This window comes from Falco peregrinus, chromosome 12 (assembly GCF_023634155.1).
Source record: "Falco peregrinus isolate bFalPer1 chromosome 12, bFalPer1.pri, whole genome shotgun sequence".
Taxonomy (NCBI): Eukaryota; Metazoa; Chordata; class Aves; order Falconiformes; family Falconidae; genus Falco; species Falco peregrinus.
Genome location: NC_073732.1, coordinates 19,073,649 through 19,101,134, shown reverse-complemented (window position 1 = coordinate 19,101,134; position 27,486 = coordinate 19,073,649). Strand labels below are relative to the sequence as shown.

The 27,486-nt window shown below is 48.5% G+C and overlaps 2 protein-coding genes across 12 annotated transcripts in view; both read right to left on the bottom strand.

Annotated features, from left to right (window-relative positions):
- The window catches only part of AP2M1 (adaptor related protein complex 2 subunit mu 1), a 29,637-nt gene extending 10,626 nt beyond the window's left edge, over positions 1-19,011 (bottom strand). Inside the window, exons 1-4 of one of the 6 annotated variants that reach the window (XM_055817200.1) lie at positions 18,881-18,943; positions 17,844-17,912; positions 6,763-6,875; positions 1,055-1,320 (exon numbers count right to left, since the gene is read on the bottom strand). In XM_055817200.1, the coding sequence (XP_055673175.1) occupies positions 1,055-1,320; positions 6,763-6,836 (340 nt within the window). In that variant the 5' untranslated portion in view covers positions 6,837-6,875; positions 17,844-17,912; positions 18,881-18,943. Of the gene's footprint in view, positions 1-1,054; positions 1,321-6,756; positions 6,876-11,070; positions 11,126-16,690; positions 16,717-17,843; positions 17,913-18,385; positions 18,408-18,880 lie in introns of those variants that run through there. The other 5 variants (XM_055817199.1, XM_055817202.1, XM_055817203.1 and 2 more) reach the window with 5 other exon arrangements.
- Positions 19,012-19,497: 486 nt separating this feature from the next.
- DVL3 (dishevelled segment polarity protein 3) overlaps positions 19,498-27,486 on the bottom strand; it is a 35,687-nt gene continuing 27,698 nt past the window's right edge. The window contains exons 5-17 of one of the 6 annotated variants that reach the window (XM_055817328.1): positions 27,133-27,268; positions 26,755-26,848; positions 26,284-26,353; positions 25,857-25,996; positions 25,583-25,659; positions 25,033-25,145; positions 24,665-24,715; positions 24,394-24,543; positions 23,418-23,549; positions 22,994-23,161; positions 22,163-22,375; positions 21,478-21,876; positions 19,498-21,010 (exon numbers count right to left, since the gene is read on the bottom strand). In XM_055817328.1, the coding sequence (XP_055673303.1) occupies positions 20,979-21,010; positions 21,478-21,876; positions 22,163-22,375; positions 22,994-23,161; positions 23,418-23,549; positions 24,394-24,543; positions 24,665-24,715; positions 25,033-25,145; positions 25,583-25,659; positions 25,857-25,996; positions 26,284-26,353; positions 26,755-26,848; positions 27,133-27,268 (1,775 nt within the window). In that variant the 3' untranslated portion in view covers positions 19,498-20,978. Of the gene's footprint in view, positions 21,877-22,162; positions 22,376-22,993; positions 23,162-23,417; positions 23,550-24,393; positions 24,544-24,664; positions 24,716-25,032; positions 25,146-25,582; positions 25,660-25,856; positions 25,997-26,283; positions 26,354-26,754; positions 26,849-27,132; positions 27,269-27,486 lie in introns of all 6 variants that reach the window. The other 5 variants (XM_055817329.1, XM_055817332.1, XM_055817331.1 and 2 more) reach the window with 5 other exon arrangements.

Here is a 27,486-nt window from a genome sequence, read left to right as displayed (position 1 = left end):
TCTGCTGTTGGATAAACCCTTATCTATCTTCACAGCATTTTATTTAGGTTTTTATTTTCTTATGAAGATGTAATCAAAAAAATCAAAACCTAAAAAAACAACAGCAGAATAGTGGCACTGCAGGGTGATCGGTGTGGGAGAGAAACAGATGTTAACCACAGACAGTGCACTTAACACCCACTCCCCTCAAAAAGGAAAGGAACAACCCACAAGAGATCTAGAGGGGAGAAGACAACCACCAACATGAACACCGAGTAACACCACGCTGACAGGTTTTGATCTCTCTGTGCCTACCAGAAGACAGCAGTGACTGACCAAAGCAGAGAAACAGCAGTCTCTCAATCTGCCCACAGAGGAAACAGAGAAACCATCAGTCACTGTGACCCTTGGCTACGAAACCCAGGACACACGTGTGGTGCCTTGTCCAGAAAACAAACTGAAGCTTAACTAATACAAACAAAGTGCTCATATTATGCAAAACAGGGACAGCTTAAGGGCAATCTCTACAGGCAGGCTGATATCGCGAGCAGCTGAAGGGACACTGTTTTCTTATTCTGTGGTAAAATCTGGAGCCGTTATCACTGGGGGAGGTAGGGCTGGTACAGAGCAGGTTGGGTTTTATTGATTTCCTTCCGTCTCAGAACTGCCCAAGAGGCAACTAGCTGCAGCCTGGGGTGACTGCTACCATACAGTGCTAGAGCCACCTGGGCACTAGCTGGGACAGATGGCCTTAGAGATGCTAATGACAGCCCTCAGGATAAAGATAGCCCTACATCTACACAGGATCCACCTAGAAGCTGGGGTGCAGTACCAGCTGCCTCATTTATACAAGCGCACAGGTGCCAACATTTCAGCAGAGAGCCATGATCAACACAAGGGTATGAGGCTTAAGATGTTATCCACACTTACAGTACAGGTGGCATCTGAAAGCAGAACAAGTAATTTTGAACTCAGTCACACGTTAAAAATACTTCAAGGATTATTACTACACCAAGCTAAGGGTTTTAGAATGACCAAATGCAGTATCAGACAGCAGATAACGGAAACATCTCACCATCCAGTAGCTCATAGATCAGCACAAAGTTGTTCTTTATGTTCTCCTCACTGATTTTTCCAAAGTAGGCAGTCATCACGTCACACATCTTGTAAAGAAACTCGAATACCATGGCAGCGTTGACATTCTGCTTGGTGACGGCAGCCAGCCAGATGTTGGAGCGCTTGACATGGAAGAAACTTGTGCGGGCGATGTTGGTGACAGGTGAGCGTACCTGCTGCCGTGCGTGGATGACATTGACGCGGAAAGCGTCAACAGCATTCCGCCTACAAGATCACCACCAAAGATAAGTTAGCACAGCACACATGAAAACAAGCTGGCTACACAGTTCTGCTTATGCGATTACAGTCAGACACTGAACTACATACACCAAACTCACTTAGGAAGGGTGCCCGGGGATGTCTCTAAGAGGGACAAGTAAAGGCTCTGAGCAACGTTAGACATTAAATTCTGCACAAACTAAAGGAAAGACAGTGCTACTGGTCTCTTAAAGAGCTTTGCACTACAGTGTAACTGTAGTCAGAAGGAGAACTTAACCTCCATCTGGAGTCAGATGGCAAAGGAGCCTTCCCTTCAATTACTTTTGCTAGCACTCCCAATTGATTTGCCATAGCTGGGAATAAATATAGTAGTGTCTTACAGCTCAAAGAAAAGCCCGCTTCCGATTAAACACCTAGTTACTGTCTACTCTGCATGCCCAGGCCTTCATACTCTTGCTCCAAAGCAAGCTGTAGTCTCCCAAGATATATGTCAACGGCATTGCCTCCCAGACATACCACCGAGGAAAACACCAGCAAAACCTACCCGGGTCACCTGACGGACATCAGTGTCCAGGTATACCACAAAAGGGAGATTTAGTTCTCAGATCTGCCTCACCTCCATGCCCCACGCACCACAGAGGGCAGGCTCAAAGCAGCAAGCAGGATTAGGAACACTTTTGGCTTTCCAGTTACACGTCCTCTCAAGCCTGCTAGGCTTCAGAACAGGTCTCTTGCATGTGGACTTAAGGTCCCTATAGTGCTGCATGCTAGTGGCACTGCATTACATGCACTGGACAGTCCAGCACCATTTACAGTAAAGAGGTTCTGCACAGTGCTGGAAGTGTGCTGTGCAAGCTTCCCCTAGCTGCTGCCATCTTTAATCCAAGCTGTCTATACACTAGTGACACTAAACAAATCCCTCCTGGGTGAACAGGGCATTCCGGATGTAATTCTTCCACACTAGAGTTTCCTTATCCTGTAGCTACAAGTCAGGCTAAACTCCCCAAATAAAAGTTTAAGTCCACCAATCCTAAGAACACAGGAAGGAAGCCTGAGTGCTTTATATGACAAGACCAAGACTTAAAGCAGTAATCTATACACCAAGCCAAGACTCATCTAATTGTGCTTTACTACTCATACTCTCAGGCACTGTGTGGAACAGTAGGTCTTCTGACTGCAGCATCGAGGCCATGGTACTGATTATGCAGCACCATGTTTCAGAGCAGACAGTAACAGCATCCTTACAAGCAAAGATACAGGCATACAAATGCTTGTAAGCATTGAGGGTTGTCAACAATCCAGCAGACAGTTCCAAGTTTGAAAACAAAGCATATTCAAGGGAACATATGCTACCACAGCAGGTGTTTGTTCCTTGAAGGTCTGAGTATATATGTAGAAGCTCCATCAGTAAACATGCTCCCCCGTAAGTAAAGTTCTGGCTTTCAAATAAGTCTCAGGTTTTACTGCTCCAGAATGTTTGGAAGTTTGAGTTAAATTAATGTTTCATTTCTATCTTAATTTTTCCATAAGAAAGCAATTTGATCTACTATGAAATAACAATATCTAAAAGCCCCGTTCCTCCCCTCCAGTAAGCCTTGCAAGGAAAGTTCAGCTTGTTCTGGAGCATTAGCCCTCCCAGCCTCAAGTTCTAACCCACTACAACTAGTACCAGAACCAGAAACCAGACTGGTGCACGCTAGAGGAGAAGCCTCAGGTTGGCGATGCTTTTCTAGCCCACCAGTTGCCCACTGTGCAGTGCCAGTCATGGCCTACCACGCGTGTCTTACCTATTGCTACAGCAGCCAATGAGATGGGATGGACAGAAATGGCGCCAGCGGAGAAAGGAGGAGTGACAGCAACAAGAGAAAGGGTTAGAAACACACACACACACAAGGCACAATGAATCCAAAGAGATAAGAAGAGACCAAACAACACCCCCTCCCCCTGCTCCTGGGCACAAAAGGCCAAGGTGGTATTGGATGGACATTAACAAGCTGTGGCAGCAACGAAGCCCTCGCAAGCCACAATGCTGACATGCCATGGTCAGGCTGCCAGCATGGACAGACCTGTGTTTAGCTGAATTTTAAGGCTAACTGGACATTTAGTCCAGATGAGCTGCATCTGTACCACATCAGTGACACCCAGTCTACTCTGCTAATACATGTAACAGACCTTGGAGGGGAAAAACCCCAAGGCCTCAATCTGATGCATTGCCTGGGGACCACAGAATATCAAGCATCTTCTTCCCAGCCTGCCTCAGAACAGGGCTGCAAGTCCAAGCGGGCATTTCTATGACAGTACTTCTCATTTTAAGTTGTTTGGGTTGATGCTTTCTGACTTGGTCCAGCCAACAGGAAATACAGCAAGTTTGATAGAGCTGGAGCACATCTGGAAAGATACAGCACATCCTGCAGATTCAGATACTGCTCTATCCAGCTTGCACTTTTTCCTTAAGGATCAAGAGCCATGAAGCTGTAGTGATGTATAAGAAGCTCAGAAACCAAATGCCTATTACATTTATAAAGTGCATGCAGTTTGTCATGTAAGCTGCTCAGTTTCAAATAGCTTATTTTTATTAAATAGCTACATTCTTAAATGCAGGTAGGTTCTCCCAATGACTACGTCACTGAAGAACAAGGCACTTGAAGATCACAGTAGAGGCCTCCATAGTATCTTGAATTAAATGTACGGTGCTTTGCTTTTTTTTTTTTTTTTTTTTGAGAAGCTGCTTATACATGCAGCTAGCTGCTGTATGGACAGATGCACTACATGCACTAAAGCCATTCTAAGTTGCAAGCAAAGGAAGTTCAAGTTTTGTGGTACTTCTGCCTTTAACAAAGTCAAGGGAAGGGTTTCTTCATTGACCATCACTTTGCTCATTAACATTTGAGCTAGTATGTGCTTATTTAGACAAACTGTGCAAGAGGAGGGGTTCTCATAACCACTGATTAAAGTTTAATCTCTCCCAACACAGAAGCTGAGCCTTCAGAATGCCAAAGGCAAACGCAAGACCAAGGAATCTTAAGGGTCACTCACACACAGACAAGCAGCAGCTATGCTCATTTGCCATTCAACGTAACTCCCAGCAAGCTGGGTGGGCTCAGCCCTCAGCACTCCAGATCTATCATTTAGGAATTATCAACTGTATAGTATTCTAGAAGTCTATTACCTGGTTGGTTGGTTAGAGACAGAATTCCTTCAGTGTTGAGTACAAGCTATAGTATCATGGCTATTCCTTTCCCTACCTCCCCCTCTGAAGGTTAGGATACAAAAAGCTTTTAAGTAGACCTGGTATTGATGCTAACATCCAGGCTAGGAAATGGCAAGATTCTCAGTTATTTTGTTACACCACAAGATGAGACGCAGCCATTTTAAGATAACTTGTTATGTAAGGTTACATATCTAAAAAAATTCCAAACCAGGTCTGAAGGCCTGTTTCAGAAGGAATCCAACACCTTGGGGAGCAAGCTTGGGTAACAGCCAGCACCAGCTCCACCTATGTCACAAGACTGACACTTCCACAGGAACCGAATGGAGGGTTTCACTCAAGGGAACACTGACTGCTGAAGTCCTAGAGAAAACACTTGAATCTTTTTGGCACCTTCTGCCAAATGAAAAAGACAGATCAGACAGGAAAACACATTTTTTAGTTTTGCCTGGCCAGCCAGCAGGAAGTACTTTATCACGTAGTGAACACAAGTCACTCGCTCTGTAAGAGGAAGGAGTCAAAATTAAAAGCAATAGAAGATCACTACATTAAAAGTAACTTCTTCACTCCCCAGCTCACATCTGCACAGCCCGAATGCCCTTTAAATTAAAAGGTCTTCTTGAATAAACATTGCTTTGAGTACGATTCTATCGTTAAGTGCTTTAAGTTCACAAGCCACTAAAAAGGTAAGGTTTTGACAGAAACTGCAGTAACAGTGTCCCTAGCCCCCTCTCCCCCACCACCCAATGTATTCTCACAATTTATCTATAATCCAGACTGGCTTGGCTCCATCACTGTGATATCTATTCATTAGGAGAACTTTACAAAATCAGATGTGGCATAAGCTGAAGCTCTTCAGAGCAAATCAAACAAGTATGCAATGCCAAAATGAGTTAGTACACCAGAGGTAAAAAACTTTGCAGCCAGTATTTTTCTGCTTCAGAAGTACAATGCTTCCTTGGCTCTGCTCTGTGTGGAAGTCCTGGAACAACTTACTCAACCTTAGAACAGCTACTTTACTCTGCCTTTGTTGATTCAGAACAAGCCAAGAGATTTAAAGCTCATTAGGTGAAGCCTTATTATTACAGACACTGTGTTGACTGCTATTCCATCAATGAAACACCGCAAGACTTGACTAGCTACTAGTTCTACCTCAACTTTTAACCTCTACTAGACAATCCATAACCAGAAGGAACACACGCTTCAGACCAGAGCAGTCTGAAGGCAGACTGGCTTGACAGTTTTTTGTAATTCGTGGCAACAAGTTGTTTCACAGCACATCCTATTACTATTCATTATGGAGACCTGGTACAAACTATTTTTTCTTGAACTGGCCAGGTGCTCTCGTTGGACTTTGAATTAACATCTACCACAGTCATCATTCCATTAGCTATGTTTTAACTCCACTAACTTCAGTTACTAACTTCCACCTAATGCCTAACACTAGTGAAAACCCACTAGGAAAAGTAATGTACAAGAAAGTCACTTAAGGTTTTCAGTTCAATCATCATCATCGCTTGGTACTGGGTTCCTTATATCTCTATCCACTGCCTATAAGACACCAAATTTTTAGTAGGGTTTCTTCTGGGAGCTAGCTGCCTAAGGACTGTACAGATCCAGTCTAAGTGAGCATCGTAACAGTTGTGTGAAGTACAATGACACACCTACAATCTATCAAAGGCTTTCAGTGCTTCCCACAACTTTATTTACCTAATGAATATAAGCTTTTCATATACAAGGCTGCCATACAAAGCTGGGGGACAGAATGCCAGCTTTAAGTGTACAGCTATGGTTATTATGAGACTGCTTGGCATAACTTTCCAAGACCAGAATCTTCTGTATGCCTATACTTGATGTTAGACATCTGTTTGAAACTCAGAGCCCTGGTTATAATGCATGGCAGACAGTTCCCACATTACCGCTCCCATAAAGTTATACCAGTGAGGCTGGTAGACTCCTACAGTGGCAGTTCACATTGCTGAAGCGTTTGGAGCAACAGCCAGATCTCTACCATCCAACATAAAGTCCCAGGTTTGGCTGCAGGCCATTCTTTACTACCATCTGGAGGTGACCAGGGCTTAACAAGCTTTTTTTTTCCCCTGAACTAAGCCTAGAGCAGCAAGTTAAGTTGCAGTCTTACATGCATGCACAGCTAAAGCAGAACAAAGCAGCTCTGAGTTGTTGACTGCACCAAAATGAGACAGAAATGCAAGGACCAGGGATGCAACACAAACACTTACCCAATGTCATCCCGGTAGACTCGAGAGATTAAAACCTCTCCTTTGTGATTATAGATGAATAAGCCTCCGATCATGATGGAACTTTAGTCTTCTCTTCCCATGTTGCTTAAGACCTGAAGCAAGAGAGGGCATACATCAGTAGGCTGCATGGCAGCAAGCAGTAAAGCAGGCACAGACTTTGACACCTGCTGGCTATTCACCAGGGCACAGACACCTTTTGTCACACCCATTCTCAAGCAGAAGACAATTCTTACAATACCTGTGGTAGTGAGGACCTTACAGCATACATCTTGATGCCACAGAATACCAACTCCAGCAGACTGCTGGGAGGGACAAGAGATATTCCTGGAAGTCTGATGGTGTGGGCTACTTCAGCTAATTTATCTTGTTACATCTGGCCAGGCTAGCACATGGCTGAGCCTCAGCAGGACAGCTAGAAACTTGGGAGCAGCTCTAGTGCTGGAAGCAACTGCCTGCCTCATGCTTACACGCTGGAGGGAACAGACCTTTATAAGTAAGGAGCTCTATTAGAAACAGTGTTTTACTTTGGAGAGGAGGGAAGTAGCCTTATTGCTGCAGTTACAAATTATATTTTTTTATCTGCTAGGATTTTCTATGGAAAAGTACATGTTCCCAATGCACAGTACAGACTAAGTATTTAAGCCCCAACTACATCCCAGTCTCTCCTGATCAGCGTTCCCTCATGTTTGCTGCAGAACTGCCCCTTGGGGGCACACCGTAACAAGGACCCAATGAGAAAGCCCATTGGGAACAAACTGCCTTGTTCCAGACCTAAAGAGCCACCACAGGGATCCTGACAGAGGCCCAGCTGAGTGACTTCCTGAGATCATCCGAAGCAACTCAAGAGCTGAGGTCAAGGTGTATACATCAGCTACCATGCATCCCATAACACATGAGGCTCTGAATGTGACTGCCATTTGTAGCCAGGACTGAAGCTTAAAATTAGCACTGGAATAGATACACACTTCTCATTCCATTCGGCAGCACAGATAGATCAAGCCTCAAGTGTTAGTAGTACCTGACCTATCCCCTGAACACAAGAAAAAAAACTACAGGCCTGGAACTACAAGCAAATCATAGACCCTTTATTTCTACTACAAAGGCTCTATTTCCCCAATGACTGAGATAAAAACCTGACGAGATTCTTAGTTTGTCTTCTTGCATGCAGTTCACACAAATGTTTGAGATGTTACCAAGCCTATTACTGTATGGCAGGGGGTTCTCAGCAGCAAGTACACTTTGGTTTATTACAGCTTTTATATGGTTTTGCTACAGCAATGTTACAGCCTTTGCTGATCCCCAGCAGCAGCATACTGAGTAACGCTTCAGAGACCAAACCAAGACCAGTTTGGCCACAAGGTGCCATTGGAATGGGAGATCTCTTTATGACCCACTTTAATTTGGGCTAGTGCCTCGGAAGTTACCCTCTTAAACTGGTAATCCTCTCCTTTTTCACCAGAAGATTGGTTTGGAGAGCTACAAAGCTGGTAGACATTATTGACGCAGAAGACTTTTTTTTTTTTTTTAAAGTACACAGCTACTTCACCAGATCCCATTCCTGTAGCCATATGCACCCCTATTCACTTAAGTCCAAGCCATAATACCCACTCCAGCAACTGCTTGGTTGGCTTACAGAGAAGAGCACTACAAATGTGACAGGGCAAGCCTCGTGACAATCACATCGGCATTTCTCAGCTTTGGCACTGCAGAGCCTTAGATAACCAACGATCTCCACACTGTTGTTGGGGTGGGTTAGCCTACACCCACTTGTCTGGGCTGGACGGAAAGGATAGGGAGAGGCTGGCCTAGAGACAGATGCTAACAGTCAACAGATACTTGCTCAGGAACACAGCAAAAGTGAAGTTAAAGTGACCTAGCCTCAGATCATCTCAAAGGCCAGGAAAAAAAAGAGAATACAAAAGCAATACACGCATCAGAGGGACAAAAGGACTTCCAGGGTAGAAGCCTGGAGCACTAAGTGTAACATAACCTCTAGATGTTACATTCAAGAGACTAAAGTAGCTGTCTATTTGAAGGGACCGCTGCAGATGCAAGTTCTGTGCTAAAACTAATTTATAGTACAGCCACTAGTTTTAATTTCAGAGACACAAACTTCAAATGTCATAAACCTTTACACCAACATTTTTAGCTATATCTAGTGAGTCCTCAGAGACTAACTTACACATACTTCTCTGCTATAGCTCTTCAGCTACCAGATGGCCGATTCTGCTCATTAAAAGGAAAAGGCAAAAAAGTATCAGTCAGTTGTTAAGTCAAAATAGAGAGAAAGAGACAGACTAGCAGTTTTCCGAAAGCTCAGTAGTGAGCTTCCTGGCTTTTACTCCCACATTCTGCTGGTTGAGTGTCTCTGGCTATTAACAGGCTGCCTCCTGCCACTTGTCAATGGCTTCATATAGCACCGTCATGACTCCATCTAGCACAGAAGAGATTTTCAAATATGTTTTTTTCTTCCATTCCCATTAATGACACTTCATAACTTCAGGATACAAGTATTTTGTTTACTTCCAGTACAAGTCTCTGTAACCAAGCCTATTAAGACAGGCAGCACAGAGTCTGAATTTCCCATGTAGTTACAGAGTGGGAAAAGCCCTCTGTAGCTGCTTACTGTCCCATGTAGGAGAACCAGGGCTACATGGTGTAGCTGGCAGCAAGGCCAGCATCCCTATGCCAGAAGACAGAGACAATCCTGTTGGTGAACAGAACAAACCCAGGTTCTCAAATTTAAGGAAGTGGCTGTACCACAGACTCCTAGCTACTTAAATGAAACACACACACAGCCCTGACAAGCATGAGGGAGGCCACTGAAAGGTGGCCTGCAGGGCTAGACCTCAAATCATGAAGACTATCTGTTTGAATACAGTTGCCCAACAAGTCTGGCAGATGCTGAAGCTGTAATCCAGCAAACATTTGAAAGGTCATTCACACAGGCCAAACGGTTAAAAAAAGAACCATTATGAGAATGACAGTAACTTGCTGCCTGCTCTAGGAAATTCTTTCCTAATTAGTATTTTCTCATTCCAGCTAAGAGACAAGGATGTCTTTTCAGACCGCTACAGTGCTGGCTTCCACATTCAGATATGGACTACTGCTACCAAAGGTAAAGAAGAGATCCTGCATCCTCTTTAAGACTTATACTGCATAGAATAGCTTCCTGGAAGCTTATGCAACTGGTCAAAGCTGGATCACATGAATCCTACAAACCCTTTCCAGAAGATTCCTAGAAAGCACATCCTAGTCTTAAAAAAAAAAAATAATCACCCTCTTGGGTTTTAACGCTGCTTAAGTTATTTGTTTCACTATTTTTAGCATAAAGGAAAAGTCTGCTTTGATGAGCAACAGCATCAGACACACAGTATATACAAGACAAAACCTCTTGCTAGCATGACAAGCTAATCATTTTCTGAAAAAGTCTTGACTTGAATATTTACTACATGACTACAAAACGCATAGAAGACTGCTGACCAAGCTTCATGTTGGAAATTAAAAGTCTTCTCTTAGGAAGATCCACAAACTGTGAACGTTGACTGAGGTAACAAGGCTATGTTTTCTCATATGTTAGGTTAGAACATATTCTGTAATAGCTTTACTTAAGTTACCAGTAAACATCAGAATTTTTAATTGCATCACAGCACTAAGCAGCAGAGTCAACTGCTTACTTATACATTAGTAAAAACCTGTCAGATTGAATCGTTCTGTATCTACTCTCAAACACATTCAGTCCTTAAAAAAAATATATATTTGTCAATGCAAAGAAGTGCTAGGCTTCTTCCTTATACAAACACATTGGGAGCAGAGTTCAGGCTTCAAACTTCCCATGCACGGTTAGCTCCTAACCTAAACAGCTTCGTTTGCACATTTAAGAATCACATGCTTCATACTGCAGATCTGTTAGCCTCCGATGTCAACAATGACGGGACAGTCAGATAACAGTAAGGACAGGTCAAGAAAACACTCCCCAGGAGATACCTCTGCAATGACTTATTTTAAAACTCTCAATAGATCTCTCTTTAAGGTATTTGCTCAGTTTCTTCTTGAATCTCAGCATCAGCAGCATTCCCACAGCAAAAAAAAAAAATGTCTAGTTTTATAACCACTGTATAAAATACTCTCCCTTTTTGTTTTAAGCCTGCTTTTTCTTCCTTCCCCCACCTTTGTTTAATGGCCTCCAGTTCAATTGCAGGAAGAAGCAATTAAGAACTAAACCCCACACATCTCCACCTTCTCCACTGCCTTCATTGCTCCTTTCCCAGGATGAGATGTTCCCACCTTACTCAACTGCTCTTCACAAGGAAATTGCTTTATGCTTTGGTCTTTCTCAGTGCCTTCTCTAAATGTTTTCCTCCTGAAAGTGAGCACAAAACTGCACAAGTTATTCAAGATGCAAGCAAACTATGATACAGACAATATGACAATCATACATACGCTTTGATCTTTTCCTAGTGGTTCTTGATATCCAACTTCACCACCACTCAGCAAGAAGCTAATGATCCAAGATCAGACTGAATTCAGTCTTCAAGGTGATTAACCACATTACAGGTGAAGCTACAATTGCCTTTGCTCCCTAATCAACCTACTTGCTATATGCACCATTGTACACTTATGCAAATTTAGCATGCCATTTTATGGTGCCATCCACAGTACCTCTATGGTGTTTTTGACCTACTTTGCCCCTACTACTCTAAATACCCTCATACCTACACACCACCCCCTGCCATGACTACTGACCAGAGTTGTTCTTATTGCAAATCATCATTTACTACAAAATAGTAACATGCAGGGAGATTTGCCACCAACCAGCTGGTGCATACCAGCCATGCTACACTGGCAATGCAACTCAGTATCAAACAACTTGCTTGGAGTCAGAGAGGCTCTGCGCCATGTGAACCCCTGGTTAATACCTGAGGTGGTAGTTCCACTTACTACAGATACAGCCACAGGATCAGGACCATTCTGCCAGTTTGTTTTATAACAGCAACCTACCAGCATAAATATATCCGAGAGATATGCACTAGCGTTATTTCACGTGTAGTAGCAGCTTGCCTCCATACTGGTTACAATTCTCCTCAAGCTTGAAAAAACCTCACAATTCTACAGCTCTACAGATTAAACCTGAATTCACATTTAAGTGCAATTTACCTAACTTAACTTGTCAGACAGCTGGTAAAGTGTCTCCAGGTACCATGCAAAGTCACATGGACTAAGGACAGTGAATACAAGGAAACAGTTTTAGATGACTAACCTGACTATACCAGCTGTCAGGCCTCTGCGGTAGTTGAAGGACACATGCAGTACAAACCTCTTGCTGCACTCCCATCTAAAGACAGTAGGGACCAAGGAGATCTCAAGTGCACAAGGTATTTAACACAATTATAAGCAGATTTTCCTTGCTCTGTTTGACTTCTGTAGTCCAGCATTTTGAAGAATTCCAAGTGTCACAAGCACAGACAGACAGCACAGCAGCATCAACACAGCTTACAGCAAGTTTGGCTTGCTGCAGTGCCGTTCTCTGCCAGCCTTCACCAAGCCTGCCTGTGACAAAAGTTCAGGAAACACTGACAACACTACAGTGCTCTGCTCAAGCCTTACATTACACCCTTCCCAGGCACAAGACCGGAGTACCACACTCCCTCCCCACTACAGTTACTTCCATCAGTTAATGGGAGCATGTCCACACAGCTGGAAACTCAAGAGGTAGAATGACTAGTCGAGAGATATATGAACAGATGAGAGTAAAGCTATACAAAGGGCAGCACGCAAAAGAAAGTTGCTTAAAGCTCAGCAAGAAGAATGGCTCTCTAAAATGACAATGGCTCTCCTTGAAGTGGCTGCAGTAAAAATAAGCCTGCTTTGTTTTGATCCTCATTTGTGTTTCAGCACAAGTTTCACAGATACTGGTTTCAATTATTTCAAGGTTACACTGCAATTAGAATGAGGTTTATAGTAGTACAGTTCAGATTTGGTATGATCTTCCACATGTTTTTAAATAATGAGTGGCTTTCTTTTCAGACCGGCTTTGAAAATGAAAGATCCTAGTGCTTGCAATGGTTAAGAACTGCAGGGAACAGAGCTTAAATTAGTTTGAGACTGACATTCAGTGACTCACGGCTGCTGGAATCAGAAGGGCCCAGAATAAGAAATCCACCACAGGAGATGGGTTCATCTGCTCGCTGTGCATTAAGCGACATGACTCAGAAAGCTTCCCAGCATTGCTCAATCAGATTTCAATGACTCATTCTGCTCTTGTCTCCAGCCAGCCTTTTCTAGGGAGTTTACCCTACACTGTTTTTGAGCTTCCTCAGGCTAATAGCAAGACACAGCTTAAGAGCAAAGCCCATCACTTCAACGGTTCATCACTAAGTGTCTGAAAACCAAGATGACTCTAGCTGAAGCCTTCGAGTTACAGGTCCATCAACTGCATTTTCAGCGCTTTGCAGCTCCACTCCTTCTGTTTCACTAGCTTGAACATATGGCAACCTGCTCCACACTGCTAGCTACAGTCCTGTTTTCTAGTTATAGCATGGATGGATTTATTCTAGTTAAGGTACAGAGACAATCCACATGTATGTTGAATTCACACCAGTTGGTGACTAATCACCTTAATTTAGGAACAACAGTCCTCTCCCAATACACTCTGCATTCTTCAAGCAGCTAGCTACTGGGGTATGAGTGAAATCTAACATCTGAATGTTGCTCCTACAAAATACCTACGGCTAGTACACTACCTACTCTCTGCCAAGTACCTGCATTCCCATATACTTCTATTTCAACCCACAAATAGAAAGGAAAAGGGTCAGGAAGAACATCACAGACAGAACACATTTACACATGTTTACAAACAGACTAGGAGTTAAGGCTATGTGGAAATGCCCTTTCACTCAAGTGAAAATGAGAGCATTAAGATACACCTTCATAGCAACTGTGGCAAAGTTACAATATTAGGACAGCCAGCTAAAAAAAAAAGTGTAAAAAAAATGCTGGGATATAGATTTGAATGTATTTCAGTAGTTACATAACTGAAAAGCAGCAGGATTAGCTGGACCTACAGTGACTGACGTAGTAATGTGCACCTTCTTAAAAGAATCAAGCATACTCATCTCAAATCATGTCATCATGTCACTGCTCATACTGTGCAGGAGATGTGCATTAGGAAGTATCCCTCTCAAACATCATGACATATTTGATGAAGCACCAGAAGCCAGCCTGAAGCAGGGTAGCTACAGACCATAACCAAGGGAGTCCAGAGAAAGATAAAGATGCAATAAAGCATAGTATCTCAAAACCCGGGTTTGCCTACCAATTCTATCACAGATGAAAATGCTCTATTTATTAAGTCTGACCTAAAGACAGGTAGTTCTCCAAAAGCCATCAGACTGTGCCCTTTCAGACACACATTGTGCCACATGCTTGGAATGTACAGGTGCAGTCAGGAGCATAGGCTCAGGCAGCGGGATCCTGTTGCTGGACTGTCAGTAGCTTTACATATTCTAGGATGCAACAAGTGGCTGAGCTGGGAGCTACCTAGTGAGAAGATGCACTGAACTTGCACTTAGCGAGTGGAAACTCAGCAGCTCCTTCCTGCAAGTAGGTAAGAAGCCAGCTTGTGACTTCCATTCCCTCTTTGTGGATTCTGACCTAGAATAGCTGTAGAAAAACAAACAACATACAGCACAGAGCTTTCTTAGACTAAACAAGGCAAACTAACAAGCATAATTTGTTCTCTCTGTGGCAGTTTGTATCTGCAGTAACTCTTCCAGAAACACCACAGCAAACAGTACCAATTCTCCAGTCTTTGTCCAGCGCATTAGTTTCCCCTGGTCTCTCTACTTGAGAAGCCATTAGCATCACACTAGTAAAAAGACACCACTGTAGTACCACAGTCATCTGCTCATTAGGGTATGAAAGACAAAGCTGAATTCTAGCCTAAATCCCAGACACACAGACATTCAAACAAACAATTTTCTCCAATACATTTGTCCCATAACCTGAAGTCTTTCAGGTGACACCACATCCTTCCTTGCACCATCAGGAACAGTGCTAGCTTCAACCTATACCACAAACTTTGGAACACAGTTGTCTGCCTCTTGTAACTGTATTTGCACAAATGAAAACAAAACAAAAAGCTATCTGCTCAAATTCATTGTTTTGGAAAAACGGTGAGTTGTTAGTCAGTTTTCTGCAGCGCCACAAGACAACATGGCTGCAGTAACCACAGCTTCACATCCAGGCAAGAGATGCTTGTTCTAGCTCTATAAATATGAGGTACTGTAGGAAAAAATGTCATTCGCAATGTGCCTACAGCCTAACGGTACCGGAGCCATCATAGGCTTTAGGCATATATTAGTATTTTTGCCTCAGGAAAGAGCAAATGCAGTTGTCTGTATCCTCTCATGCCAGTCTCTCTAAGTTCAGGGCAGGCAGAAGCTGTGGAACTCTTGAGCCAAACGTGGCTGCTATCATGGCAGGTCAAATTCTCTGCTGTTTCTTCAGAGGTGCAGTGGTACCATGGCAGCTCAAAAATAAATGCTCAGAGGCAGCCTGTCAGCAGGGATAGGAACTTACTTACCGTGCCCCCGACAACGTAACTACAGTTTCACATTACCACGCAAGGACCAACAGCCTCAGGATTTAGCAGGCACTGATAGCACCGAGTGCATTTGTCCATTGGGATCAGCTGTATTTTACTAAGCCAGCTGCGCAGGTGCCACTCTCACTACAGAGATACCTCTCCAGAGAAGAGTCTAGCACTTTAGGTGGTGAAAATAAGTGTACGACACGGTCTGTCAGCTACCTTCAAATCAGCCACTGAGGCTTGATCAGCAGAGCTGAGGCCATTTTGTCTCACAGTGGGGCTGTGGCCAAGCTGCTAGCTTCATTGAGTTTCCTGTGCCATCAAGTACAGCGTATGAACAAATACAAAATGACCAGTAGTGAGCCCAAGACCCAGCTACTTAGGCTGTGTCACTCCCCTTAAGGGGCTAGAAGTTTCCCATAGCAGACATCACTTACGAATGAAAACTACACAGCACATCTAGGGAACAGCAATCACAAGTCAATTAATAAGCTGGTGTAAAGCAACCAACCCATTTAGTAGTCTATTAAAAGAAAGTTTGGGTTCTGACTTAACAGTAAGTACGACTTCTGTGCATTAATGAGCTTATCTAACTAAGCAGTTCAAGGTACATTAGCTGCTAGAGTTCTCATCCAGGAAGCAAGGGAGGTACTTCAGTTCTCACCCAGAGAGCTGGGGGTAAATCACCAACTGTAACAATTTCTGCATTCCAGAAATCAGTATGATCTTGGATAAGTGACAACAGTTGAAGCAGGCAGGGGATTAGTCAGGCTGCTTTGGCAAACTGGAGTTACTCAGAAAAGCAGCTCTTTCAGACTAGCACTAGCCTTTATCAAACCAAAAGGCTTAAGGCTTACAACGATGTCATCACCCCACCAGCTAATCCAAGCATCTAACCTTTGCTTAGCAGGCTGCATTAGCTGCTTTCCAGGAGGCCACAGACTACACTTGGTTTTAAACAACAGTAGCTGCAATCACCTCATCCTGGGGAAGACGTGCTGCATAATTTAATTAAGAGGCATATCGTGAGCTAAAGAGCTACTGAGATAAGCCCATCAGTTTCAGAGAAACCATTCCTATTTTAAACCCAATCCCATAAATCCCCATAACCAGTGGGTAGGAAAGAGAAGCACGTTCAATTCTTACCAGGCTCACCTAGAGTCTACTTCTGCATGCCACTGCACACAACCAGTCTGAAGAGTAACAAGAGATAAATACTGACACAGGGAAACATGAGAAAACACCCTTACTCTGGTAAAACGTCACAGGAACAGTGTTTAACACACCTCTCCACCTTATTTTTGAGTCCAACCTTACCTGAACAGCCCCAATGCCTTCTTCCATCACAACCAGTTCTTCCAAGGCAGTTTTAAAGTCAGTCTGAAACAACTTCTACTTGCTTTTCACTCTTGAGCTAGAAACCTTAACAGTGACTTGCATTCTATTCATCTTCTAACAGAAGAGGTTAGAGACATGGACTGTAGTCTGAATAAGAGCTTATATTCTGCAGACCAGTAATCATCTAGGTGCCCTGACTTGCCAGCGTTTCTCTCTCTACCATTAGTGTACAGCTGATAACTGGATTTCACATTCTGCACCTCAGCCTGCAAGCTTTCAGCTCAGCTGCCAAGATCAAAAAAATGTATGGCTCACTAGTAACTTTTGACTCTAAGTCATTCACTAAAGGAGAAAAGCTGACTCTGCCATACAGACCAATTACATTTCAGCACCCCTCGCTGTACTTCTGTCCATCCTCCAGTTAACCCTTAGAACAGCCTTTAAATACTCCAACGGTCTTTAACAAGCTTAGAAAACCAGTGCAAGACGGGCTGCAAAAGACAGTCCTGGCTTCATCATTTCTTGATGCAGGGATGAGACAAGGAAAGTTTAGCTAGGGTCAGAGGAAGTTTATTTACAAAGCCCATTTTGTTTAGCGATTGTTCCCATTCAATCAAAAAAACCCCAATGAGATACTATCAAACCAAAGTGCATTTCCAGTCATCTGTGCTTCAAAGAACTCAAGGCATAACCCTTTGCAGCCTCAAGACTCAACTCTTCAAAGGCCAGAATTGTGCTTTCTCAGGAGGAGGAGGAAGCCAGCCATAATACGTTTCAAAGATATCTGAAATGCTCTCCCTGGAACATGGCCAGTTTGCAGCCCAAAGAACACCAGGTATCTTTGTCACTAGATGTCAGTAACATGGCACTTCCTACAGAGAAGAAGAGATGCCTCCCTTCTGACAGGGAAAATATGGAGGTAGGCAGTTCAGCAGCATCTCTTCAGATTATAGACTGTCCCCCCAAGCAGAGCTCACAGGGACAAGTACAGCTTTTACTACAGGAAAAAATAATAGGTACAGCTCTGATAGCATTCAGCAAATGTTGCCCAACAAGACAACACATGAGTCCATATGCAGTTAGAAACCTGTAATACCTAGACTTCCAAGCCGCAGAAGCCATCCAGACTCACCTATCTGGGAAAGTTCCAGGCTCGGATTTTGGCAGCCTGAGGCTAAAACTTGATAGCAGCTTTGTCATACTAAAGCAAGCAGAAAACAGATCATGGAATCGCAGAGCTTACAAGGAGAAAACTAGACCAAAAGCAAGTAATTTCCCAGTGAGGAGGGAAGTCAACTACACTGGGTGATAAATACAGGCTGTATTTCCTGAAGCTTTACTGAATCCAAAAACCTAGCCCAGGGAAGAATAGAAGTGGAAACACATCTAGAAGAGCCCTTGGATAACAGCCTGCTTTCAGCCTCAGAACAGGCACCGTTTAGCATCAACAGCGCTACGTTCCGCCTCTGCAGGTTCTCCAGGGAGGAAGCTAAAGGGTGCAAGCCATGACCTAGCTAAATCACATTTGTACCAGTAGTACAGGCAAATAATTTTAAGGGAAGTTCCTCCCCAACCTGACATCAAGACCTTTGCTCAGGCTGACCTAGCACATGGGTGCAGGCCTTCCCCAGCCGTCCTGTGCCACACAGAGCTTAACTCTGTCCCCACCCTCACCTGCTTCAGCACCACCGGGCTGCCACCCCAGGTATTCCAGGCAGACTGTTAATTAACAGAAACAATTAATAAACCCCTTCAACCCCAAGCAACGTGCCAACGGATGAGCCAGCCTCGGCGGGGCGGGGGTCGCCCAGCATCCCCTCACAGGGGGCTGAGGAAAAACCCTCCCGAGGGGGCCCCGCTTCCATCCCACACGGCCCCGCAAGGGGCAGCCAGCCCCAGGGGCTCTCCGCGCCCCCCTCAAGGGCAACCGGCGAGGACCAAGCCCCGCAGGAGGCCGCCCCAAGCCTGTCAGGGCCGCGCCGCGCCCCGCGGGGTAGGCCCGCGGACCCCCACCTCCAGTGAGCGCCCAGGGAGCCGCCACCCGCGGCAGCTCGGCCACCGCCCGGGCGCAGCCGCAGAGACAGCCCCGCCGCAAGAAGCCACCCAGAGAAGGGAAGCAGGGCCACAGCCCACAGCAGGGAGCGGGGAGAACGGCCCGGGACACCTCACCTGCCGCTGCCCGCCGCCGCTCACTGCCCAGCGCCCAAGATGGCGGCCGCCGCCCCCCCTTCCCTCCGCGCCCCCCCTATCACTGCAGAGCCGCCGCCGCGCATGCCCCGCCCGCGCCCCGCCGCCGCCGCGCATGCGCCACGCGGGAAGGCGGGGCCGGGGCGGGAAGGCGGGGCCGGGGCGGGAAGGCGGCCCCGCGCAGGGCCTGCCGGGAGCTGTAGTCCTGCGGCGCGGTGCGCGCTGGGAGCTGTAGTCCGGGAGGGTGCCCACGCGAGGGGCGGGAGGCAGCGCCGGAGCTGCGGGCGCGGGCCCACCCCGGTCCCCGCCGGGAGCGGCTGCGGGGCACAGGGGCGCGCCCGGCCGGGGAGGCGCCTCTCCCCCCGTCGCGGCCCTAAGTCGCCGTGTGCCTTGCACGGGGACTGCGGGCTCCCCACGGCACTGGCACCACCCGGGGCGCCGCCCGCGCACGGACACCCCGCGGGCCACCCCGGGGTGGGGCGGTGGCAGCAGGAGCCCGGGCTCGGCGCACCCTTACCCCGCTGGGACCTGGCTGCAGAGCGAAAGGCTGGGCAGAAGAGGCTGGGAGGGGGGAAAAAACCACCAACACAAGGCAGAAGTCCAATAAAACTATGTTTATAAATAAAAACAAGGAGATCGGTTTCGTCTTTATAAAACCCAGCGGGCAGGGCAGGACGAGGGCGTGCGGGTGGCCAGCGAGGCTGCTGGTGGCAGCGGGAGGTGGGGGCAGGCGGCAGCTGGCTGGTGCCGGGACCGGGATGGGAGGGTGGCAGGGCACGGGCACCGGGCACGCTGGCTCCGGCAGGCAGAGGGCAAGGGGAGGCTTTAGGGAGTCGTGGGGAGATGAATGGCGGCACGCGAGAGCTAGCAGAGGGGTTGCAGGGGCAACGCAGACCCCCCCGAAGAGCAAAAATACATTTCATCTCCAGCGTATAAAACCCACAGAGACAAGAAAGATGGAGGAGGCAACGCTGGCAGAGGAAGCCACCACAGCAGTGCAGGAGGAGGGCGCCGGGGTGCCAGCACCAAGAGGCACATGGCCAAGCACGCCTGTACCATACCGTGCTCGGCCCCCGGGGCAGGGGGCTCCCCCAGCCTCAGGCACGTCCCCAAGTACCGAGGAGAGGAAGGAAAAAGGGCAGGGAGCACCAAAGCAAATGGACTCAATTGTCCTGGCATATCTGCAAGCACTGAGGCCACAGCCCACAGTTCAGGCTGCAGCCTCCCTCCCTGGAAAGCTTGTGCTGCTACCGGACACCATTCACAGCCTGGAGGAAGCATCCCAGCTCCATCCCAGAGCCCCGTCCCTCGAGGCAGCCAGGCCAGCAGCACTCCTAGCACTGGGCGAAGCAGGAGGCAGACTGGTTCTTCATAGGACAAACACTGGGGACCTTCATGTTTCCCCAATGCGTGAAAACAAACCAATTGTGCCCCTCCCTCGCCTTCAAAATCCATCCAGGCGCTTGAAGATGTCACATTGCTGAGCAGCAGCACAACAGCAGGAGGCCACAGCTGCTGCCACCACCACCCCCAGGCATGGGACAGCCCCTACATACAGCACTGGCAGCAGCATGTCACAGGCAGGAGGGCAAAGAGCAGGACAGAGGGAGAAGAACTCTGCCCTTAAATCCCCCTCGAGTACCCAAGGGGTGGTGCAGGGCCCCGAGTTGTACAGGCACCTACTGCCGCTCCGGGCTGAATGCAGCGGTACAGCCCCAGTCTGAGACTCCAGCCTGGGCAAGGTTAAGGAGGGTCCTGCCATGGGCTCAGACCTGGCCCAGTATGTGGGCAAGAGGAGGGAAGCAAGAGGGAAGAGGCAGCATATCGCTCCACTCCCCGGAGGCACTGAAGCCCTGGAACATTCATGCATTAGCCAAAAGGCAACTACAATGGAATTTGAAACGCATATGTAAGGCTGGTCCCTGCTCCCCTCTCAGGGCTGCGGGAAGGGCAGGGCGTCTTCCGCAAGGGGGAGGAAAGAAGCCATCTTCAGCGCCATGCGTGCCCAGCGCCCCTGGAGCTCCGTGTCCTCCTGTCGGGCCACACCATGCTCCAGCTCTCCCCCCCATGGGCGGCAGGCTCAGAGAAAGTCAAACACCCCGTAATTCTTTGCTGCTTGATAGAAGAAACACAAAAGGGTGAAAAGAAAGAAGAGATGTTTAGGGTGGAAGGACCGAGGCAGCAGCGACACACGGGCAAGCAGCACAGGGTGCTGGGACGGATGCGGATTAATGGGGTTAGAGAGGATGGAAGGAGGGAATTACCATTGGCAATACACAAGTCTGCTGGCGGGATGGGCTGGCAGCACCCAGCAGGCCTGCCAGGCCCGTCCACCCCGCTCGAGGAGGGATTAGAATCAAGGTTTAGTTCCATTTATTATTTTTTTCCCTTTTTTTTCTTTTCGTTATCAAGACCAAAAAAAAAAACCAAACAAAACAAACCAAAAAAACAAAACCCAAAAAACAAGGGGTGAAGCCAGGGCTGGTCCTAGGAGACAAACGACGGGGATGGAGTGGGGAAGGAGGGGCAGCAGACAGACAGGGGATGGGCGCTTCACATTACATCCACAAAGAACTCACTGGGGTTGCCCATGGCCATTCGGAAGGACTGTCTACTGGCTGTCAGTTCGGGGGGCACAGAGGCCAGGTCACGGCCCGGCGGTGCCCCTGGGGGCCCCATGGCTGAAGGTGGTGGAGGCATCAGCAACATGGGGGGGCTGAAGAGAGGGGGGAGGCCGGGAGGCCCATATGACTGCTGGCTGTGGTGGCTGCGGATGCTGTGAGCCAGAGAGTGCTGGCTACGCTGGCTGTGCTGGCTGGCTGGCACCGAGCGCTCGCTGGCTGCGCGCTCACGCCGCATGCTGCTCCTTGTGGTGTGGTCCGACTCGCTTCCGCTGCCGCCTGACTTGGACTCCCCAGTCTTCTCTCTCTCCTTCCTCCTCTCACTGCCGCTGCGATTGGAACCGCTGCTCCGGCTCCCTGCGAAGCGCATGAGGCAAGGTTAGGTGACAGCTCTGACAAGCCAGGCAGAAAGGATGCTCCTCTGGCCGAGAGAGGACTACAGCATGCTGCAGCACAGCCATCTGCCAGCACAGTCCGGGCTCTCCGTCTCCTTTCAACTCCAAGTCTCACAACCCTTCTGAGACTGCTTTTGCCCTGGCTCCCCACACACAGGGCCCTGCCTAAACAGCCTTTTCCTGCTGCCTCCCTGTATTGAACAGGACATCTGCCCACTTGCAGGCATATTTTAGTCGTTTTCACCCACCTTCACTGTGCTGGCTGCCTGCGCTGCCCCCTCCATAGCTGTAGCCTGGGTCAGGGAAGCCGGGGTGGGGGTTGTACGGATGAGGCGGTGGATACTGATACGGGAAAGCCATGGGCCAGGGTGCAGCTCCTGGGTGGGGGAGCGGAGCCAAAGTGTCCTGATCGGAGGCACCGCTGGAGCCATCATGATCATGAAGAGATAGATTAGCCATGTCTACAAGAAAGTAGAGAAGAGGGGTTAATCCAAGTGGAAAGACAGCCAGCTGTGATGAAGAAGCTCCCTGTCCACCCCTGCTGATGAACAAGGATCGGGTACGCAAGGAGACACAAGAAGTTGGCACCCTCCCTGCTAGTCAACGCAACCATTTGTGCTTCCTGGCTGGACAGCAAGCCAGGCTGTGTGAGTCTGAGCTGCCACTCTAATACAGAGACCAGTTTGGTGGGAAAGGACCACATCAGAGCTACATCTCACCCTGCCAATTACTTCCCCCATGCCTCATTATTTGAACAGAACCCAGTTGTCTGAGCACCACCCCCCTTGCCAGCATTGGATGTTTAGAGCCTGAAGACAGTAAAGACTAAGACTCTGCTATAGCTGCCTAGGAGAAAGATCATATAGTAGGTGGCACTGTCAACACTGCTTCCAAATTCACTACCCCAGCAGCACGACAAGGGAGCTGCGATATTCTTCATCGCTCTCTAACAGAATCTGTAAAACAAGGGGCTCAGCCTGATGGGCAATGGCTGTAGCTATGTCCCCATGGTGTTGGCAGGGCTCTGCAAGTCCTCTACCCCTTCATCCTCTCCCTCCCACCCATGCCAAGTGCCATACTTCCACAGAGGTCCCCGAAGATATAATAGCACTGCTCCGAGAAGGTGATCTTGTTCACGGTATGTCGGATGTAGCCAGCCTTCAGCAGATTGCTGGCATATTTGCGGGATTCACGACGGTCTGTAAAGCCTTCCACATGGTGATAGAGCCAATCCACCACATCCGAACCTGCCACCAAACATCACAGTTAAATACAGCAAGACAGAGGAAGACAGTGGCACTTGAGGCAGTGGGCCACACTGGAGCCAAGATAAAGTGGGCGAAAAGATGAAAACAGACTGCACAGCCACAGGTTAAATTTGTGATTCTGGCCTGGTCAACAGTTAGTTTATGGTGACAGCGATGCTGCCTTGGGCATCTGCTTGGAAAACAGGCCACCCATTCCCCAGCCCCTGCCTCTGCTGCAAGCAGCACAGTCTCTTACCAATGAAGGCATTGGGGATGGTGATCTTCAGCCACATGCGGTCACGCACCTCCAGGCCTGACTCTGGTGAGGCCATGGCTTTAACAATGGTGGCCATGTCGCTGTGGATGGACAGGTGAAAATCATCCAGGCCTGTGGTGTAAATGAAGGAAGGGAGGCAGAGATGAGAGAGGCCAGAAAAGACAACAGAGCCACATGGAAGCATCACACACAGGAAGAATGGGCCAGGGAACAATACATTGCAGACAGCCCTGGGGCGCATGCTGTGTAACCCCCCTTCCAGCCTTCCGATGGTACCGTTCACGTGTCAGCCATTTCCTCTTGTGCCAAACCCAGGCTAGAGTCTTCCTCCTTCCAGCCAGTCCCAAGCAGCTGAGATCCAAAAGCTGCCAACTGAGCCCATGCAGCCCAGCAAGAGAACTCTCTGCTCCTCACAAACCTGTAACAAACTCCTGGCTTTTTGCCCCGTTTGAGCTCTCCAGACCCTTGGCTTCAGGGTTCTGTAACCTAGAATCGCCCAAAACCTTCAGAAAGCAGCCAAGAGCCTTGTGCTCAGTAGGACTCTGCCCCACTGCAAGGCACTGTGCTCCCAGCTGCCTCCTCCACCCTGCCCTATCTGCTGTCTGGGAGGGCAATTGCTCTAGGGACAAGCTGACCCCCTCCAGCCCCGCAGTCTCAGCCGATAACCCCTGACTGCTCTGAGCCTTCCCTCTGCACCTGCCACAGCTCCTGGATCATACCCAGGCTCTTCTACTCCCCTTACACAGAAGGCTGAAAAATGGAGTATTAATTCATGCAGGCAGAACTCCCACTGATCCGGATGCCTGCCTGGTGAGAGCTCCCTCCCTCCTAGTCCCTTGGCAGGGCACATCTTGCCCATCCCAGCTGTCCCCAAGCAGATGTATTGCTCCCTTTACAGCACAGTGAAGGTGAGGAAGCCGTGCAGCGGGTGGAGCACGGAGGCACAAGGACTTACGTTCGGTCTCTGGGATGGAGCTGGTGATGGAGGAGCTGGTGGAAGTGATTGTGCTCATGGATGGACTCATACCGTACGCTGGGTAGGTGCCAGTCATCGCTGCTGTGTGAGACACCCAGGCTGCCGGGTCGATGGGCCGGATGGGCTCACCTGCATTGAAGAAAGAGTCAGTTAGTAGCTATAAGAAATTATCCCCTCATCCAATCAACCTCTGGGGAAGGACAGGGACTCAGCACAGCCCATTCCGTCCCCAGCATCTGCCGGGACTCACCCGGATCGGAGCATGGAGAGTCTGGCCCAGCCCAGATCCGCTGGGGAGCAACTGGGAGAGAAAGAAGAGAGGAAGGGTCAGCAGGAGAGGTGCAGAGGGAGAGATCCCCCTATGGCTCAAGGAGGGGTTTCTCTTTCCTCTGGCGCCCCGAGCAAGTGACCCCCCTGCCCCAGTGAAACGCGTCCCCAGCGTGATGTGGGAAGGAGGGCTGGGCTTATGGGCTTTTTGGCCTGAGAATAGGACATAGTAGCCTCCTAGCAGGAGAGCTGAAACCCCATCCAACCCCAATTCAGTGCCACATGGGATCTCACACACACAGGGGAGGAACAAGACAACAACCAAGTAAGTGCTTAAGGCAGGGCTCTCACATGAGCTGGGCACCAGCGTTAAGGGTGGGTCAGCTATCCACTTACTCCTGGGTAACGAGAAGCAGCCCCGGGGGCTGGGGTCCCAGCACTTGGCCACCGTCAGGGTGATTGGCCTGCAACAAAGAGGCAAGAGTTAGAACAAGAGCCCAGCGGCACAAACCTCTGCATGATAGGCCAACACGGTATTCGAGCTCTTTTGTGCAAGACAGGGAGAAGCTGCCAGTAAAGTGCCATTGTTCCCCTCCAGCTATGGATTTTCTTAGTGGCATGGACAAAATGATGTGACCCTGCTGAGGGTTGCTGATGACCCTAATAACATGACATCCCCACAAAAAAGGGGCACAGACCCCAATTCACCACCATTCTGTTGGCTTCAATTTTTGCTTCAAGCATGAAAACCCAGGAATCAAAGTAACACCAAAACCACCAAAAGTTCCAAGAATCTGCAGTGCCACTGGCAGAGGTGGCTGGAAGACACAACACACACCCCCAACCCCAAGCACACACTGTACAGCTGCCCACAGAGGTAAGGAACAACCCGACTACTCACCCCGGCTTGTGTACAATCTCCCTCAGCACCCGCACAGCGTCATCGTTGCTCATGTTCTCAAAGTTGATGTCATTTACCTGCAAACAGCACAAAAAGGTGAGTCTCAGAGATGTGACCAGAAGCCGAGCTCCCCACTCAGCTCAGCAGTGACTCAGCTTCCCTCTTTCAAGTGCAGCTTCCTGGGTTTAGCCTGCCAAAGTGCACAGGGAGGCTTCTGGGTCTTTTCTTACTGCTTTCCCAGGCCCAAAGATGGAGGTATGTGGGCGTGAAGTACCTGCAAGAGCATGTCTCCTGGCTCAATCCTGCCATCAGCTGCCACAGCACCGCCCTTCATGATAGAGCCAATGTAAATGCCTCCATCCCCACGCTCATTGCTCTGTCCCACAATAGAAATGCCCAGGAAGTTGTATTTCTCTGCAGCGATGGAAGGAGAAAGAAGTAAGACATCATAAAGCAGCTGCCACAAGCAGCCCTAACCTCAGACAAACCACGTTCTAATGTTGGTCGCTTGCACTCCTGTCCCAGAGAGATGTCAGGGACACAGAGAAACTCTTGAAAGACTAGTGCTTCAAGACAAGCCTACAGAATCCATCTCCTCACTCCTCCCCACATGTGTTCTCTTTGCCCGCTTCCCAGTTCCCTCTCCGCCACCCCATCTCACTCTGGAAGGACTACAGGCTCCATGCAGACCACCCACTCACCCATGTTCAGCGTGACTGTGATGATGTTCAGGGACATGGTGGAGTCTGTGATGCTGCTGAAGGACGATGACTGGAACACAAGTGAAACATGAGATATCCTCCTCTGCCTCAGTAACATTCCCAGCCCCAGCTCCCTCGACTTGTGCTCCCTGTCACTCCCTGTGGCACACCACAGCCACCACCCACAACTCCAGCCTTATGCCGGGAGCTTTGCAGAGCCAGAGGGCATCAGCCATGGTTCTTATGACCTCTCCACAGCCAGGACAAGGTCTACAGTCCCAGCTCTTGAGGCTACATTGGCATGGGAGAGGTTTACAGCATTTTATGAAGTCTCAGCACTTGGACATCACCTGTCCCCAGCTATACCCACAGCAAACAGCTGATCAGCCCTGCAGCATTGAGTGGAGATATCCACCAGGCAGCCCACCTTGCCCTGCATTGCCCTCCCCAGGATACCCAGCCCCTGGGTACCCGCTCAATGCGTGGAGCCTTCTGTTTCCGCCGGCGTCGCTTGTGCCTCCTCATTAGACGGGAAGCACTGCTTTGCTCTGTCGAACTGCTAAACCTAGAGGCAAAAGCAAGAGTCAGCTCTTCTGCTGCCAGGGTGGTGGCTCTGGCAGCAAGATAGCCACAGAAATGGCACAGGGAATAGAAGACTGCAGGGGAAGAGGGGAAGAACATGTATGCGGGGGACAGAAAACAGCAGAGGGGTCTGCTGGGCCAGACTTGAGACAGAGGCAGGTCTGAGCACAACCCTGGAGTACAGGATTACAGTGCCCTGCAAAGGCATCTCTGTGCTGGGAGGCAGTGGGAAGCTAGTGTTCCTCCAGGACCTAAGCTTTCCCCTACCTGCTGGTGGAGTCATCTTCATCTGAATCGAAGAAGCTGGTGGTCTCCAGCTCACTGCTCATGAGCGTGGAGGAGCTCTCGTACCCGCCCAGGTCTCGACGTCGCTCTCCCTTCACTGTCCCATTCACCCTGGGTGCTATGAAGAGTCAAGACTCAGTGTGCTTGAGACAGGTCACAGGTAAACAATCCCCTCCCCTATGCAGGGCTCACGGCAACCTTCTCAGCATGAATCTGGTCATCAGACAATCCCATCGAGTGCCAGCCAGCTCTAAGTACACCCTGGGATCAGATCTATCTTCTGTGGGATACCTCTTCTATCACCACAGGATGGGAAGCAGGCTGATGGGCCACTAG